At 45.3% G+C, this 18,086-nt stretch overlaps 1 protein-coding gene across 5 annotated transcripts; it reads right to left on the reverse strand.

Moving 5' to 3' along the window:
- Window positions 1-83: 83 nt before the first annotated feature.
- LOC114593546 (methylmalonyl-CoA mutase, mitochondrial) lies at window positions 84-18,031 on the reverse strand. Of its 5 annotated transcripts, none has more exons than XM_077926530.1 (13): window positions 17,906-18,031; window positions 15,683-16,100; window positions 14,612-14,979; window positions 13,987-14,144; window positions 13,303-13,474; window positions 12,430-12,678; window positions 10,831-10,942; window positions 9,364-9,479; window positions 7,611-7,726; window positions 6,385-6,516; window positions 3,044-3,191; window positions 1,789-1,956; window positions 84-532 (listed from the first exon to the last, which is right to left on the reverse strand). In XM_077926530.1, the coding sequence occupies exons 2-13, from the start codon at window positions 16,059-16,061 to the stop codon at window positions 404-406; spliced, it is 2,247 nt and encodes a 748-aa protein (XP_077782656.1). In that variant the 5' UTR covers window positions 16,062-16,100; window positions 17,906-18,031; the 3' UTR covers window positions 84-403. The 5 variants fall into 5 exon arrangements, with proteins under 5 accessions (XP_077782656.1, XP_077782658.1, XP_077782657.1 ...); XM_077926532.1 differs by having other exon boundaries at window positions 15,683-16,114; window positions 17,906-18,018; XM_077926531.1 differs by lacking the exon at window positions 17,906-18,031 and adding an exon at window positions 17,759-17,898.
- Between the last annotated feature and the right edge of the window lie 55 nt (window positions 18,032-18,086).

The raw sequence follows: 18,086 nt of genomic DNA on the forward strand, positions 1-18,086 counted from the left end.
TGACAAGCAAACAAAGCTAGGGCAACGAGACTGGACCGAAAGGGCAAGAGGCATGTGAACAAACAGTATGAACCAGCAGGACATAATTTCACCACCTTTCTGTATCAGTAACATTTATTTTAAATTGTAATTTGCATTTCCAAAGATCTGAAGTGTATTTCAGATATAATGCAGTCTTATATGCAAAATTTTGAAATTTACTCATTTCATTTAGATTCTTTGATAGATTTTACATATGTAATAATATTGCAGATAATTTCCCACTTTCTTAGAAAGCATAAGGCAACACCAGACATTGTAGATGAATTCGCATCAATTCCTTCTTTTTATCAACAGATCACAATGCATCAACACAAACTATAAGATTCACCATGAGATACAAAGTTTGTTATGAGACAGAAGTTTACACAGATTGCTGCCTCTTATCCAAGCATTTCTCAATATCTTCAAGAACTTGGACAGCTGCCTTTGGGATTCGGGTTCCAGGGCCAAAAATATTGGAAACACCAGAGTCATACAAGAAGTCATAATCCTGTGCAGGAGAAAAACAGACATAAATCATGCATGTAAACTTTGTAAAGTAAAATTATGCAGAACACATGCTAAAAGAGCAGAGTTTAGCAATGGCAGGTCAGGAGGTAGCACACATGGAGAAGGGAAAATAACTTGGTATGCTAGCTATGGGGGGAAAGCAGTGATGCTCTCACCTACGCAAACCTCGCCATGTGTGCAAAGTCCTTTTGACTACAGGGTCAAGCAATCTCTGCTCTAAGTATTATCCTATCTAACATAAAGAATGAAATCATCAAAAGCGGGGAAAATTTTCACCTCTGCTCCAAGACAACCAGAGACTTGTGGCTCTATACGAATCTTTTGCCAGGTGCAACAATTACCGTATACCAAGGTCAAGAGATTCGAAGTAGAAAAGCAAATTCTACCCCACTCCACTTGCCATTTCCCCCTCCAGCCCTTTCTTCCCTTCTTCCTAATTAAACCAATTCATGAACCAAGAACTTCTACATTGACCACTAATAATGAAACATATGTTCTGGATATTTTCCCACATTTATGATGCTATTTTTGTGATATACAAATGACATAAGAAAACTTGGTACAGTATACAGTGTACCTCTAGTTACGAACTTCATTTGTTCCGGAGGTCAAATCTTAACCTGAAACTGTTCTTAACTAGGGGCGTGCTTTCGCTAATGGGGCTTATTGCTGCTGCTGCGCCGCCGGCACACAATTTCCATTCTCATCCTGGGGCAAAGTTCTTAACTTGAGGTAACTCCAGGTTAGCGGAGTTTGTAACCTGAAGCGTTTGTAACTCGAGGTACCACTGTACTCATTTGTATAACATTATTCTTGTTTATAACGCCCCACCACCCCCTGGGAAAAAAAACAAATTATGGAAGAAGAAAAAATTATATGTCAGTAAAGGAAACTAGTCCCTTTTTTTCTTCATTTCTTAAAATGTTTATGAATATTTTTAACTTTAAAAAGTGATTTTTAAATTATTTGATTATATTGGCAGTTTTAGAAAGCTTTTGGGAGGCTGCTTTTCAACTGCGTTGTTCTGTGAACCCTAAACCTATAAACTACAACGCTTTCCAAAATTTGCTGAAGGATTTCCACATTTCAATAGCTAGATGTTACTTTAAAAGCCTTTCAGTGGTGTTCATCATTTGCCTGGAGGAGGAGGAGGAGCAAGTAGATGGAGACCCCACCTCACTGGGAACAATTGAATCCTCTCACAACAAGCTATCTTGTGATGGTGGTGCGCAGTACCTGGGGAGGGATGACGCCTCCACACATGACGAGAATGTCTGGGCGGCCAAGGGCATGCAGCTCTTTGAGGAGTTCAGGAACAAGCGTTTTGTGGCCAGCAGCCAATGTGCTCACCCCCACGCAATGCACATCCGCATCTACCGCCTGCTGGGCCACTTCACGGGGTGTCTAGGAAGAGAAAGCAAAGGAAGTGTCAAACAATATGGGAAAGAAGAATGCATAAAACCTAACACTGCATGCAGACCCACGCTTCTTTTTTCATAGAGCGACAAAAAAACACAGGCACCAGCATGCACCGCTGAAGGCTGCTACTGGCATTTAGGTTAGACAATACAGTGGTACCTCGGGTTACATACGCTTCAGGTTACAGACTCCGCTAACCCAGAAATAGTACCTCGGGTTAAGAACTTTGCTTCAGGATGAGAACAGAAATTGCTTGGCGGTGATGCGGTGGCAGTGGGAGGCCCCATTAGCTAATGTGGTGCTTCAGGTTAAGAACAGTTTCAGGTTATGAACGGACCTCCGGAACAAATTAAGTACTTAACCCGAGGTACCACTGTATGGGTGCCCAGAAAGTAGAGTACAGAGAGGAACCTAACCCACTGCATCTTCCAACTCGGGAATCTGTAAAATCATCCCAGTACAACATATTCTGGTTGTTACCTTTAGTGCGAATAGGAAATTGAAACAATAGCTGCATGTATTTTTTACAAAATTATTTTACAAATTAATAAATTGCTTAAAAGCCCGAGGCCCTCATAGCTGTGTACAAAAATATAAAATACAAAAATATATTCAAAAAATAAATAAAACCATTCCTACAGATGACTTACTGGGAGCCTAGAGCTTGCCGATCAGAAGGTCGGCGGTTCAAATCCCCGCAACGGGGTGAGCTCCCGTTGCTCGGTCTAAGGTCCTGCCAACCTAGCAGTTCGAAAGCACATCAAAGTGAAAGTAGGTAAATAGGTACCACTCCGGCGGGAAGGTAAATGGCGTTTCCGTGCACCGCTCTGGTTTTGCCAGAAGCGGTTTAGTCATGCTGGCTACATGACCCGGAAAAACTGCGGACAAACGTCAGCTCCCTTGGCCAGTAAAGTGAGATGAGCGCCGCAACCCCAGAGTCGTCCGCAACTGGACCTAACGGTCAGGGGTCGCTTTACTTTTAACTATCCTTTATTCAAGCGTCAGACATTTTAATTGCTAGGAGAAGCAAGCAAGCAAACAAACAAAAATTTTAATGGAAGAGATTAAATACCTGGAAGAGTGGGCCTATATCCACATCAAACCCAAGGTCAGCAAATCCCGTAGCAATCACTTTGGCTCCTCTGTCATGGCCATCCTGGCCCATTTTTGCAACAAGAAGACGTGGTCTCCGACCTTCACGTTCCACAAACTTGTTAACTCTGAATTTAGAATTTGCTTTTGTAAGTTGCAGACGGTTTAAGTAACATTTTTAAGGGTATCTTGACAGCTGTGACTACAACAAAAAAGTCTTCCATTTTTAAAGATTTATTCGCAATCTATCGGAACCACCTGTACCACCGGGGCCTGGTAGGGACCCCAAGATCTCCTGCAATGCTTTTGCAAAGTTTTTTGCAGATAAAATCGCTCAGATTCAGAAGGAGGTAGACTCCACCGTGGGAGCAGGGCCAGGGCGGGAGAGTGCTAGAGTTCTGTCTGGTCCTGTTACATGGGATCAGTTCCAGTCTGTTACCTCCGAGGATGTGGACAGGCTGCTTGGAAAAGTGAAACCGACCACCTGTCTCCTTGATCCTTGCCCATCCTGGCTGATAAAAGTGAGCCGGGAAGGGCTGGGCGATGGGCTCTGCGGGGTGGTGAATGCTTCCCTCTGTGAGGGAGCCTTCCCAGACCCGCTGAAAGAGGCGGTCATTAAACCGCTTCTTAAAAAAAATATTTAGACCCAGCCAATTTGGCCAACTATCGCCCAGTCTCAAATCTGCCATTCTTGGGCAAGGTGATTGAGCGGGTGGTTGCTGATCAACTCCAAGCACGCCTGGAGGAAACGGACCATTTGGATCCCTTCCAATCGGGATTCAGGTCTCACCATGGGACTGAAACTCCCTTGGTCGCGCTGGTTGATGATCTCCGGCGGGCTAGGGACAAAGGTGAGAGCTGTTTCCTAGTTCTGCTGGATCTCTCAGCGGCCTTTGATACAATCGACCATAACATCCTTCTGGACCGTCTAGAGGGGCTGGGAGCTGGGGGCACTGTTATACAGTGGTTCCGCTCCTTCCTCCTGGGCCGTGTCCAGAAAGTGGTGGTGGGGGATGAGTGTTCAGACCCCTGGGCTCTCACTTGTGGGGTGCCTCAGGGTTCTGTCCTCTCCCCCATGCTTTTTAATATCTATATGAAGCCGCTGGGAGAGATCATCAGGGGGTTTGGACTGGGTGTTCATCAGTACGCAGATGACACCCAGCTCTACCTCTCCTTTAAATCAGAACCAGTGAAGGCGGTGAAGGTCCTGTGTGAGTGCCTGGAGGCGGTTGGAGGATGGATGGCGGCTAACAGACTGAGGTTGAATCCTGACAAGACAGAAGTACTGTTTTTGGGGGACAGGGAGCGGGTTGGTGTGGGGGATTCCCTGGTCTTGAATGGGGTAACTGTGCCCCTAAAGGACCAGGTGCGTAGCCTGGGAGTCATTTTGGACTCACAGCTGTCCATGGAGGCGCAGGTTAACTCTGTGTCCAGGGCAGCTGTCTACCAGCTCCACCTGGTACGCAGGCTAAGACCCTACCTGCCCGCAAACTGTCTCGCCAGAGTGGTGCATGCTCTAGTTATCTCACGCTTGGACTACTGCAACGCGCTCTACGTGGGGCTACCTTTGAAGGTGACCCGGAAACTGCAATTAATCCAGAACTCGGCAGCTAGACTGGTGACTGGAAGTGGCCGCCGGGACCATATAACACCGGCTCTGAGAGACCTGCATTGGCTCCCAGTACGTTTCCGAGCACGATTCAAAGTGTTGGTGCTGACCTTTAAAGCCCTAAACGGCCTCGGTCCTGTATACCTGAAGGAGCGTCTCCACCCCCATCATTCAGCCCGGACACTGAGATCCAGCGCCGAGGGCCTTCTGGCGGTTCCCTCATTGCGAGAAGTGAGGCTACAGGGAACCAGACAGAGGGCCTTCTCGGTAGTGGCGCCCGCCCTGTGGAACGCCCTCCCATTAGATGTCAAAGAGATAAATAATTACCTGATATTCAGAAGACATCTTAAGGCAGCCCTGTTCAGGGAAGTTTTTAATATGTAACGCTGTACTGTTTTTAACACTGATTGGGAGCCGCCCAGAGTGGCTGGGGAAACTCAGCCAGATGGGCGGGGTATAAATAATAAATTATTATTATTATTATTATTATTATTATATGCATTTGAATTCTATGAGTAGTATGGAGTTTTATGTGTATATGGAAATTTTATAATCTCTCTCTCTCATTTACCTTCCATTTGGTAATGATGAGATTGAATCAAATCAGGAACAAAAGGAAAAACAGGGAATACATTAAAATAACACACAAAAATTCTAGTGACTCCTAGATGCAAAATTATGCTGAGCTTGCTTTATTTATTTCATAAAAGCAATAAAATTATCAGCAATACGCTAAACACAGATTAAAACACACATCACCATTCTCTTGGGTAGGTCTCTCAAAACAAGCATGTTTTTACCAAACAGAGTAACAGAGGTGCTTGCCTGATGTCACTAGGAAAGGAGTTCCCAAATGTAGATGTAGATACGCTGAAGGATATTATTATTAACAAGTATTATGTGGTACCCGTAACCATGCCAGTTCTGCAGAATGAAGTGGCTGAGTGGGAAAATATGGGTTAAAGCAACCTTGCAGGTGAACTGGTCCCAAGCTGTTAAGGGCTTATATACTACTGGTAACACCTTGAACGCAGCCTGGTATTTTATCAGGTTCTCCTCATCATCCACAGCCTTAAATTAAAGGCGATGAGTTTATTTTGTTAAATGTCTAGTTTACAATACTTCCCATAACCAATTAATAAATACAGCGAATTTGCAGAACAAACCTGATAACAAACATAACCAACATAGTAAGGTTGAAAACCCAGCATTAACAAAACAAAACCAACCCACTTTAGACATGTGCAAAGAGGTAATAGCTTTAAGGTAATTGTTTGACTTTATAAAATTTGGAAGAACATTTATTAAGTAAAAATGGTTGGCTTATAAAGTGGATAAAAGAATGTAATCCCCCAATTAAAAATGGAGAAGATAAAAGAAATGCAGAAATTACAGAGGGCAGTATCAAATGAATACCTCCCATCAGCGCTAGGATTTCCGCCTGTGAGACGGGCTTCCCCCCTCTGCCTCTTGTGCCCCCTCAATCTGCTCTGGAGGGAAGAGGGCACAGCGGAAATCCTTGAGATGACAGGAACTCGCATTAGTGCAGTAAATTTGAGAAGTGTAAGAAATTCTGTGAAATACAAACTACTGTATAGTTTAAAGATTCTAAAACTTTGGAAGTGAGATGGGACATACATTCGTAGCATGCAAAAATTTGGAAGCCTGATAGCACACCATCTGATTTAATCCATAGAAACAGCACACTTTACCTGTTGATTGCTTGAGTAATTTCGTCACTCTCCCCAAACTCCTGACGGTAAGCTCCACTCACCATGCGGTCACTGGCTTTGTGCTCACCAAACACCTTTTTCATTGCATCCGTTATTTCACCAACTGTACATCTGAAAAAATATATATGCAGCCCAAACATTAAGGTTGAGTAAACACACCTCAACAAAAAGAAATAAAAACTCAGCACCTCTTTCAATGGCACTTGTCACAATAGTTTCATATTACAATAATCTAATCACAGCAAACATAATCTCAACTTTCCCCAATTCCCCAATATTGGAAGTTTAAAAAGGTTAGGGACCCCTGACAGTTAAGTCCAGTTGCAGACGACTCTGGGGTTGCGGCGCTCATCTTGCTTTACTGGCCGAGGGAGCCGGCGTTTGTCCGCAGGCAGTTTTTCTGGGTTATGTGGCCAGCGTGATTAAGCCTCTTCTGACGAACCAGAGCAGCGCATGGAAACGCCATTTACCTTCCCGCCGGAGTGGTACCTATTTATCTACTTGCACTTTGACGTTCTTTCAAACTGCTAGGTTGGCAGGAGCTGGGACCAAGCAATGGGAGCTCACTCCGTTGCGGGGATTCGAACTGCCGACCTTCCAATCAGCAAGCCCTAGGCTCTGTGGTTTCCACTACAGCGCCACCCGCGTCCCCTATCGGAAGTTAGAATGGTGTATTAATGTTCAGTAGAGCTACACTAAACGCTCCTATGAGATGCATTAGTTGGACCCAAAGCTAAGCACATACAATGGGGCTTGTGGACCCTGACTTTCCAGTCATCCTCCCCGCAGCAGTCTTGAAATGCTCCACTGAGAATATAAAGGAGCAAAATATTTGTTATGGCTGCTTCTGGCTTCCCTCCTCCCTTAGATATTTATTTGGGTTTTATTTAGTTAAAAAATTGTTGTCTTTTTCTTCTGGTTTTCCTGCAAAGAACTCAGAGTGATGATTTAGCTTCATAATTCCCACCCCTTTGCCCCTCAGTGAAGGAAATCAGGCTGAGAGACTGACTTCCCATAGTGAGGTTCACAGCTGAATGCCTTTTAAATCTGGACCTTTCCACCACTGAAAACATCTCTCTAGTCCCACACATGGACCGACACATTCCTTATGCGCTGCCAGAGAAGGCCACAGGGAGTTAGTGCAGAGCCCGGGAGAGATGCTCTGAACCACCCTTGGGTTAAATGCACAGTATTTCCCCCCATACCTGGCACGTGCTGCTTCCACTGCTAGGCCCAGCAAATTGCCTTGGCCTGTGCTGGCGCATTCTGACAGGGCAGCAAGACAACGCTGCGCTACAGCTTCATCTCTGCAAGCTTTCACCTTCAAGGAAAGACACAAAAGCAAAACTTGACAACAGCCAAGAACTGTTTGCAGCATAATTCTATAGGGCTCCCTGGTTCTGCTCAAGTTGTCCCTTTTATACAATTTGTGCTGTTTTTATATTGTAAGCCACACAGAGAGCTTTGGTTATAGGGTGGGATATAAATAATCAAAGTAAATGAGCAAGTAAGTAATAGAGACTGTTTTGTAAAAAAGAGTTTGAAGAGGACTCATGTAATCAATATTTATTAGATTAAAGGTAAAGGTAAAGGTACCCCTGCCCATACGGGCCAGTCTTGACAGACTCTAGGGTTGTGCGCCCATCTCACTTAAGAGGCCGGGGGCCAGCGCTGTCCGGAGACACTTCCGGGTCACGTGGCCAGCGTGACAAGCTGCATCTGGCGAGCCAGCGCAGCACACGGAAACGCCGTTTACCTTCCCGCCAGTAAGCGGTCCCTATTTATCTACTTGCACCTGGGGGTGCTTTCGAACTGCTAGGTTGGCAGGCGCTGGGACCAAGCAACGGGAGCGCACCCCGCCACGGGGATTCGAACCGCCGACCTTTCGATCGGCAAGCCCTAGGCGCTGAGGCTTTTACCCACAGCGCCACCCGCGTCCCTTTATTAGATTACCAGCTTCAATAAGACCTATATCAGTACATCTCCTTGGTGCCAGCAGTTTATCTATCTTGCCATAAATGTCACTCCTGAAATTTAAAGGAAATATCATTCATTGCCCTTGATATAATGCAAACAGATATGCTCTGAAGCCCCAAAATAGGAAACCCTCACAGAGATGCAGATTCACTTGTTTGCGTCTAAGAGGTTCCCAATCAGGGAACTTTGCTGACATCTACTATCATTGAAAAAGAACAAACCCAGGCATTGCACACACATGCCATTATTTAGTTCTAAAAATTACACCCTGACCATCAATGCTAATTAATCATCTGTCCAGTGTGTGTGTGTGTGTGTGTGTGTGTGTGTGTGTGTTGGGAGGATGCAGCCTGTAAACTAAACAGGTTCAGTACAGTTTTCTAACACAATTCTAGCAGTCAATTTAGGAAGGTGGTAACATTTAAAATGAAATGAAGGGTCCAGAAGCGAAAAGCAACAAAGCTTTGTTTATGAAAATCAGGAATGTTCAAAATCAACAATAGTTGTTTGATAATGTAATTGCCTATTCTGGTAAAAAAGCCCAAACAGGATAAATTATTAGCTATACAACCTCCAGCTTTGCTAGTCAATTGTTCAGCTTCTGAAGTGTTATACTAAATCTGTGAGCAATTAAAGTATGTAATTTTTTTAATAGCTATCAACACACAACAACAACAACAATTTATTATTTATACCCCACTCATCTGGCTTTGTTTCCCCAGCCACAAGACGTAGATACAGACAGGACAAGAGAGGGGCCTCAGCAAAGAAGGGAGTAGAGAACAGTATTAAAATGCTATTTGAGAGCGAGAGAGCAAGCACGCAATATGGAAAATGCATATTATTTCAATGGGTCAAAGTGATCTAAGCATATTAAGAAGTATTCTTAATTGTAATATGGTTTGACACAAATATAAAATAACACTGTATGCTGATTTATAATGTCAATATTACTTCACCTATTAAATCTCTAACACTTACCTTTTTAAGTTTTTCAATCTGTTTGTTACGGACTGAAGTGTTATCAATTGCCAAAACTTCAACGGTCTCTTCTTTTTCCAACTGGTATTTATTCACTCCGACAATTACTTCAGAACCTGGGTATTTCCCAAATGTTAAGGATTTAAAATAAATTTCAGAAACTGATAACTTAAAAGAAGTTTCTATCAAGCCGCGACATGAAGTCAGATTTCTAAAAAGAAAAACACAACCTGAAAGCTTTTTCACCAACGGCATTCAAATTTTAATTTAGGTAGCTAAGATTTTAAGCTTGCATGCACGTAAAAACTGCAATGCTTCCACACAGGTGAACGTGTCGTGATCTGTATTGCAAAGGAGAGGAAACCTCAAATACAGAAAAGTCAATGGGACGCATGAACAATGTAAGAAACAGTGGATGCTATTAACAGAAATAGCTGTGCAATATGAAGTCACAGGCAAGATACTCATATAAAAGGTAAAGGGACCTCTGACCATTAAGTCCAGTCGCGGACGACTCTGGGGTTGCGGCGCTCATCTCGCTTTATTGGCCGAGGGAGCCGGCGTACAGCTTCCGGGTCATGTGGCCAGCATGACTAAGCCGCTTCTGGCGAACCAGAGCAGCGCACGGAAACACCGTTTACCTTCCCGCCGGAGTGGTACCTATTTATCTACTTGCACTTTGACGTGCTTTTGAACTGCTAGGTTGGCAGGAGCAGGAACCGAGCAACGGGAGCTCACCCCATCGCGGGGATTCAAACCGCCGACCTTCTGATCGGCAAGTCCTAGGCTCTGTGGTTTAACCCACAGTGCCACCCATGTCCCTTATAGCAGCCAGAAAATACACAATTCCCCTATGAAACAGAGGACTTGTATAGGGCAGTGAAAATCAGTTCAAAAATATAAACTACTTTTTGAAAGCCCCCCACCCCCTTTTAGTAGGTGGTTCATTATGCAGCATGGGGACTGCATGAGAAACACAATTTCCCCTGGGCTTGCAGCACTAGTTGCAGAGTTCACTGGAACCCAGCCATTGTTTCACGTATGGTGTCTAGCTCAGACAGGCAAAAAACAAATGCAACTATAGTGGTACCTTGTGTTGTGTAACCTCCGCTGTGCGTGTGCACAGAAGCGGTCCTCCAGTTATGAAATTTTCGGGATATGGCTGGGCCTCCGGAATTGATCCCGTTCGTAACCGGAGGTACCACTGTACTACTGTTTCCAAAGGATTTTATTTCATACACTGACAGACATATCTTACTAGCAAGTGTTGCTGAAATTCAACTGGGATTCTACATTTTCATTCTCCTAATTTTGGACTAGAGTTTTAAGAGTTATGGGAACTTAAGTCTTAATATATGAATAAAGGTATTCAAGTTCAAGACTGATACTTGTCTATATGTCTGGCAGACTGCGGCTGCGCAGTTACGTAAGTGTATGTTGTGTTTAAATAGTGTCCATTTTCCTTACCAGAATCAATCCTGGCTTGTCTCCGAGCAGCACACTCTTCAATTCGAAGTTTGGGTATTCCTTCAGCTACAGCTTTGGCCATCCCACCCATTTCCTCAATCTCATTAATGAGCTAACCAGACAACAAAATTTGGATACTGTTAATGACTCTCAGTATGTGGCTGTCTAGCACTAAAATCACCATTAAAGCAACATTCTCTCACCCCACTATTTGCAAGGAAACTACTTACAAAACTGGGACAGATGAAATGCAACCATTTAAGACCAGGGGGGGGGGGGACTGCATCCAGCCAGTGTGCTGGCTCCCTAACACTCTCACACTCTGGTGTCAAAGTCCAAAGGGGATTGTTGCAAACTACCCAGCTGATGGGCAGTTACAGCTACCTCCTTTGAAAGTATGCTCCCAAGTCCAATCAGCTGACTGGTGCTGGGAGTGTGCCCTGAAACACAAAGCAGTTTCCATTGAAAGCATTATTTTATTATTATTATTTATTAAATTTGTATACTGCCCTTCAGCTGATGATCACATAGTTCCCCCTCTTGCTTTCACAAGTAGTTTCAGTGCATACTGCTTAAAAAAAACACAACCCCCCTCCCCAATGCACTGGGTAGTTCCCATGGGGAAATTCCTGAGGAACTCTACAGCACTGAAAGGGAGTTCCACTTGCAGAGGAACCATCAGGAGCTCATCCTTCCAAACGGCATTTCTTAAAACCAGGTTTGTGAATAGCTATTTGTTTACCCACCTCAGTCAAGCAAGATGTTGTTCCTGCTAATCAGGAAGGTATGTAAATTGGAAAGCATGTAGTTCTCTTATTTTAGGTAAAGGTAAAGGGACCCCTGACCATTAGGTCCAGTCGTGGCCGACTCTGGGGTTGCGGCGCTCATCTCGCTTTATTGGCCGAGGGAGCCGGTGTACTGCTTCCGGGTCATGTGGCCAGTGTGACTAAGCCGCTTCTGGCGAACCAGAGCAGCGCACAGAAACGCAGTTTTACTTCCCGCCAGAGCAGTTCCTATCTACTTGTACTTGGACGTGCTTTCAAACTGCTAGGTGGGCAGGAGCTGGGACCAAACAATGGGAGTGCGGATTCGAAGCGCCAACCTTCTGATTGGCAAGCCCTAGGCTCTGTGGTGTAACCCACAGCGCCACCCGCGTCCCTATTCTCTTATTTTAGGCATTGCCTAAGTTTGGATTGCCCAAGAGATCAATCCAAAGCTCTGACCAGTCAGTGTGAAGGAGGGAGGGAAAAATATCCTTTCACAATGCCAGCACCCAGGCTGGTACAAGCCCAGAATGGATCTGCTGCAGTCACATGAGAACAGCAGGGTTGGCAACTCTGCCAGCCAGTGATGGTAACTTCTCCCTGCCCACTGTTCAGATGTGCACTGAGACATTCCTCACCAATGATGGAAAGTAGCTGAGCTGGGCAGGACAGAGAGACATTTCTGTCCCTTCCAAACCCCAAACCCAGCGGATCAAGGTTTAGATCGCTCTGCAAATATACGGGCTAATAAGTTTTCCAGACTTATTTGCAAGGCTGCTTAAAATTACCAGCTTCCTTTTTCTCTCTGCCTCCCTCCTCAAAGCAAAAGACTGACCTTTAATGCAGCTTCATAGAGATCATTGGTGAGAGATTCCATCAGAAAGGAGCCACCCCATGGATCTGCGACTTTAGGAATCCCAGACTCTTCCTGTATTATAATCTGGGTATTCCGGGCAATTCGGGCACTTTTCACTGTCGGCAATCCCAAAGCTTCATCAAATGAATTTGTATGCAAGGACTGAGTACCGCCAAAAACAGCTGCCATTGCCTCAATTGTAGTGCGGATGATGTTATTATAAGGATCCTAGAAGAAATACCAGAGCATTTGTAAGGAATATAGTACATCAATATACAGAGGGCTGTAGATTAGCAAAACTTGAATCCAGCCGATCCGAACCTACCAGTGTCCTGCCCCTATCCTCAAATGCCCTAATTTGGGGCTTGTCCACAGGCCACTGCCAGAGGTAGATTCTTGCCCCACTGGGGCAGAGAGGACTGCCACAGCAACAAAGCTTTCCCTGATGGCGAAGGGTCCCTTTTGCCTTATCTTAACCCCCTTCAATGGTGGAGATTGGAGGCGGAAATTGTACTGTTTGGCCGTATTCAGAATTGCTAACCAGCTAAATATGACTTCCTCCTAAATGTACACCACTGTTAACCACACATTTAGATACATTTAAATTGCATGTACATTTAAAATAAATTTAATTAAATATCAGGATGTAGGAACGTTGAGCAAAATCTTATTTAGTAATGACATTAGGTAGTCAATGCTACTTCCTCCTTCCTTCCTCTCTTGGCCTTTTGACAGAAGCTGTTCGAAGGCACCCAGAGTTAGAAAAGCTACTGCTTTATTATCTGTGAGCATGCACCACTATATTTACTACTCTGAATCACTTGGGGTAGATAATTAAAATGGGATTCCTACCTGCTCAGTTAGTGACCACCCAGAAGTCTGACAATGAGCTCGAAGGAGAAGTGATTTGCTGTCCTTGGGCTGAAACATTTTCTCTATTAAATGAGCCCAAAGCCGCCTCCCGGCTCTTAGCTTGGCTATTTCCATGTAGAAGTTCATACCAATTCCCCAGAAGAAAGACAGCCTAGAATAAGAGCACAAATGGTCTTAACAGAGTAGAATAAGGAACAAATTACACTGTGGATTATACAGTACATATAAATAACAATGTTCTTGAACCCAAAATTGAAAGATGTGTCCTTCAGCCTGTCTTGGAAATACTAAAGGGATAGTACATTCGCAGAATGATCTGATCACAACCAACAGTCATGGCTGATAGATCAATCCCATGAAGCCACCAGATGGCCACATTCATCCTGGGGTTGGAAATGGTGGGTTGTATCTAACACTGTTGTTCCATTTCAAGCAACAGGCTTCCACTTGTGGAATGGAACTTCCCTCCTCTTTTGCAGTCCCTCCTTCAAGATCTCTTCCAGGGGACTGGGGGAACCTTCCAGAGCTGATTCCAACATAAGGAGAACAAAAGGTTTGTACATCCCTTGCTATAGCATCAAACCATTTTATACATTGGAACCAGAGCCCAGTCTTGAAATTAAAAACTAGATTCACCCGGACAAAGATGACTGACTGATGTACCTTGGTGCAAATTCATCAATAGTGAGACCAGCCTGGAGTCCAGTTCTGCAGTACTCTAAGCCATCAGCAATAGTGTAAGCTAATTCCAAAATTGCATCAGCTCCAGCTTCTTGCATATGGTATCCACTGATGGAAATAGAATTAAATTTGGGCATGTGCTGCAATAAAAAAAGTATACAGCTTTGTTCTACAAGAGACATCAACCTATGAATGCTACACATAGTAATGATAATTAATGGATATTAAAGCAAATAATATGACGCGGGTGGCGGTGTGGGTAAAACCTCAGCACCTAGGGCTTGCCGATCTCATGGTTGGCAGTTCGAATCCCCGCGGCGGGGTGAGCTCCCGTCTTTCGGTCCCAGCTCCTGCCCACCTAGCAGTTCGAAAGCACCCCTAAGTACAAGTAAATAGGTACCGCTTTCTAGCGGGAAGGTAAACGGCGTTTCCATGTGCGGCTCTGGCTCGCCAGAGCAGCATCATCACGCTGGCCACGTGACCCGGAAGTGTCTTCGGACAGTGCTGGCCCCCGGCCTCTTAAGTGAGATGGGCGCACAACCCTAGAGTCGGACACGACTGGCCCGTATGGGCAGGGGTACCTTTACCTTTTTAAAGCAAATAATACCTTTGATGTATATTGAAATATGTCAGCAATTATCCGCATTGATGGTTCTGGAGGGAAAATATATGTATTTCGAACCATGAATTCTTTCAGTATATCATTCTGTATTGTTCCAGTGAGCTTGGATTGTGGCACTCCTTGTTCCTCCCCAGTTACGATGAATGTAGCTAGGACAGGAATTACTGCCCCGTTCATTGTCATTGAAACGGACATCTTCTCCAAAGGAATCCCATCAAAAAGTATCTTGGTATCTTCTACTGTATCAATGGCAACTCCAGCCATTCCAACATCTCCACGGACTCGGGGGTTGTCTGAATCATATCCGCGGTGAGTTGCCAGATCAAAAGCAACAGATAAACCCTGCTGGCCAGCTAGTCCCATAAAAAAAAAGAAGATTAATAACAAAAGAGTTAAAATAAAACCCCCTTATATCACACATCTTAATTAAGAGTCAGACTGAATCACAAGCTACACATGTTCTGGCAGCATTTGAACAAGAATCATACAATAAATGTTAGCAGCAGTTTTTAACTAAAAAACTGACCACTGAGAGCTAATATAAGAATCTGCAAGTGATCAAAAATTCTGCTTCCAGACCTACCCTTATAAACTATATGCCTGATCCTGCACATCAAACTCAGTGCTCCCCACTCCCAAGTAAGGGTGCACAGTGATGCAATCTTACAGCAGAATCCTATCCATAGCTACTTAGAAGTGTTCTGGGTTCCTTCTAAGTATGCATGCCTAGGATGGCTCTCACAGTTATACATGAAATACTTTGTTCCCAAAACTACAGTGCAATCCTAACCATGCCTACTCGGAAGTAAGTCCTACTGAATTCAATGGGGCTTACTCCCAGGTTAGTGGGGTTAGGACTGCAGCCCTAGACCAGGCTTCCTCAGCCTCAGCCCTCCAGATATTTTTGGCCTACAACTCCCATGATCCCTAGCTAGCAGGACCAGAGGTCGGGGATGATGGGAATTATAGTTTCAAAACATCTGGAGGGCCGAGGTTGAGGAAGCCTGCCCTAGACAATATTTTCCTCCACCCCATTCCCTTAGCCCTGTGTCTCACCCCTGATGTTGTCCTTGTAGAATTTATTGCTTTCTTCAACAGTACTGAAACCAGCATACTGGCGGATAGTCCAAGGCCTATATGTATACATGGTGGGGTAAGGACCACGGGTGAAGGGTTTGACCCCAGGTAGTTCCTCAGGAAAGTCCTTTGTGTCCCGAGTAGAGTACAACGGTTTGATGGCGATTCCTTCCGGGGTGTGCCATATCAGCTCCTCTGGATTCTTGCCCTTTAACTGCTTTTTGGCCATGGCCGCCCACTCTGGGTGGAGTACCTGTTCATGGAGCGAGCGCCAAAACTGCGCACGGAGGTGTGGCCCTGCTTCTTTCCTGTAACAGGAGGGCCAGAGGCGCAGAAGTCCATTCTTGGCACGTAACATTATGATTTCTTGCTGAAGTGGCAGCTGTTAAGCTGCAGCCTGTGGATTGAGATCTGAATATTACAATATGACATAGTGAGACTGTGAGTACCAGTCGCATCAAAAACAGATAAAGTTTGCAGATAATTTTTTTTTAAAGTTTCTTTTGTTGCAGCTACCCTTAGCCTTGTTGCACAACAAAGGCTTTTAGGCAATTTAATCAGAGTTTTCTTATGCACTGAAGTTTTCCTTTTTTGAAAAAAAAGAGAGCACACACAACAGCCTGCTTCCTGCCACCAGTTGAACAACGTGGTATGTTCAGTTTGTGTGCTGACATTATTGTAGCAAGTGATCAACTACAGTGGTACCTCAGGCTACATACACTTCAGGTTACAGACGCTTGAGGTTACAGACTCCGCTAACCCAGAAATAGTACCTCGGGTGAAGAATTTTGCTTCAGGATGAAAACAGAAATTGTGCTCCGGTGGCTTGGCAGCAGTGGGAGGCCACATTAGTTTCAGGTTAAGAACGGAGCTCATAACCCAAGGTACCACTGTAGTAGGTTAGTGGGGAAGAAGATAGGCAGCACCTTTCCCTTCAACCTATCAGAATAGGAATATGGGGGGGATGGGGAGAGCAGTACATGGACTCATTTTGTTCAAGGGGGACGGAAGGCGATCTAGATCACCACTGCAGGAACACAGCTGCTGGGGAAGAAAGCACTGGAGTGGCTAGTTTTAAACTCTGAGCAGTGCCAGATGTACAATGGGCTGAGTCGTGGGCTGTAGCCCTAGTGCCTCATAATCTAGGGGGAATTGGGCCTCTTGCCATTTAAAAAAAAAACAAAAAACAGGCATATTTTACTATCTAGGTAGAGTTGTTCTGTAACATTAAACATCTGACGTCGGAGCCTGTGACTGGCCTGATTTTGTCTGGAGTGTAATGTTACCACATAGCTACAATTTCCCTTTGAATGTTAGGAGTGAACGTCTTTGTTAATGCCATATTTTTGCACACTTGTTAAAAGGTCATGAATTTATAAGTATTTTTTTTAATCAATGCTGACATTTCAGAGATATTTGACCTTCATCGAGCTTGATAAAGAAGAGAACGAGCTTTTGTTTTGAGATGCCCTTCAGTTTGGGCTCCTGGCCCAGGGCCTCCGGTTGCTTTCACTCCCCATTTTGCGCAGAAGGGAACACGCAAGCGTGCCTATTCAGCATCACTGCCCTTATGCACTCTGCGCATGGACAGAGGCACCCTCCTCCTCCTCCCTCTGGCTCACAGCTGTCAACGTTTCCCTTTTTAAAAGGGAAATTCCCTTATTCCGAATAGGATTCCTCGCAAGAAAAGGGAAAAGTTGACAGGTACGCTCTGGCTCCCAGGCAGGGCCGGGGCTGCCGCGCCAATACCGTTCTCTCGCCTCGCCGAAGCTTCCGTTGTTACAGGTAAAGAGGACGACGTAAAATAAGTATTTCAAAACGGGCCTCCTGTCAGATAAGAAGAGTCCCTAACCCTCCCGTCCGCGCATGCGCGCTTGAAGGATTTAACCCAGGGATTCCCAACCTGTTTTCTGGAGGGACTACAACTCCCATCATCCCTCGCTAGCAAGAACAGCGACGGGAGCGGTGGGAACTGTAGTCCACCAACAGCTGGACACCCAGCGTTTGGGAAACCCTGATTCTCCTCAAGGGCCAAAGAAGCGTGGGGGGGGGCACCTGTAGAATCAGACGCCCGAGGGCTCTCCGTGACTCAAGCGGGAGCTGCGCGGGAGACTCTGAAGAGGAGGCGGAGGACGACAGCTGGGCGGCGGAGAAGAAGGAAAGACAAAACCTCCTGCGCCTCTCGCCCGCCCATTACGGTACCTGCTACAGCCGCTTGCGGAGAAACGGACGGAAGCGGAGGCGCCGTCCGACTGCAACGCGCAGGCGCCGCTGCACCCAGGCACCCCGCCCCCTTAGCGAGCCACTTCCGGGCGCCTGAGGCTTCTGCGTCTGTCTGTCTGTGTGGCTCCGCCCCCTTCCTAACGGCTCCCGGAACGTCGTC

The sequence above is a fragment of the Podarcis muralis genome, chromosome 3 (genome assembly GCF_964188315.1).
Source record: "Podarcis muralis chromosome 3, rPodMur119.hap1.1, whole genome shotgun sequence".
Classification (NCBI taxonomy): Eukaryota; Metazoa; Chordata; class Lepidosauria; order Squamata; family Lacertidae; genus Podarcis; species Podarcis muralis.

What these genes read in the sequence shown, in the direction of transcription:
- LOC114593546 (XM_077926530.1), bottom strand. Translation starts at nt 16,061, where the DNA reads ATGTTACGTGCCAAGAATGGACTTCTGCGCCTCTGGCCCTCCTGTTAC. An exon ending in ATATAGGCCCACTCTTCCAG is followed by an intron (nt 1,957 to 3,043) that starts GTATTTAATCTC and finishes TTCTCTTCCTAG; the next exon opens with ACACCCCGTGAAGTGGCCCA. An exon ending in GAGGCGTCATCCCTCCCCAG is followed by an intron (nt 533 to 1,788) that starts GTACTGCGCACC and finishes TCTCCTGCACAG; the next exon opens with GATTATGACTTCTTGTATGA.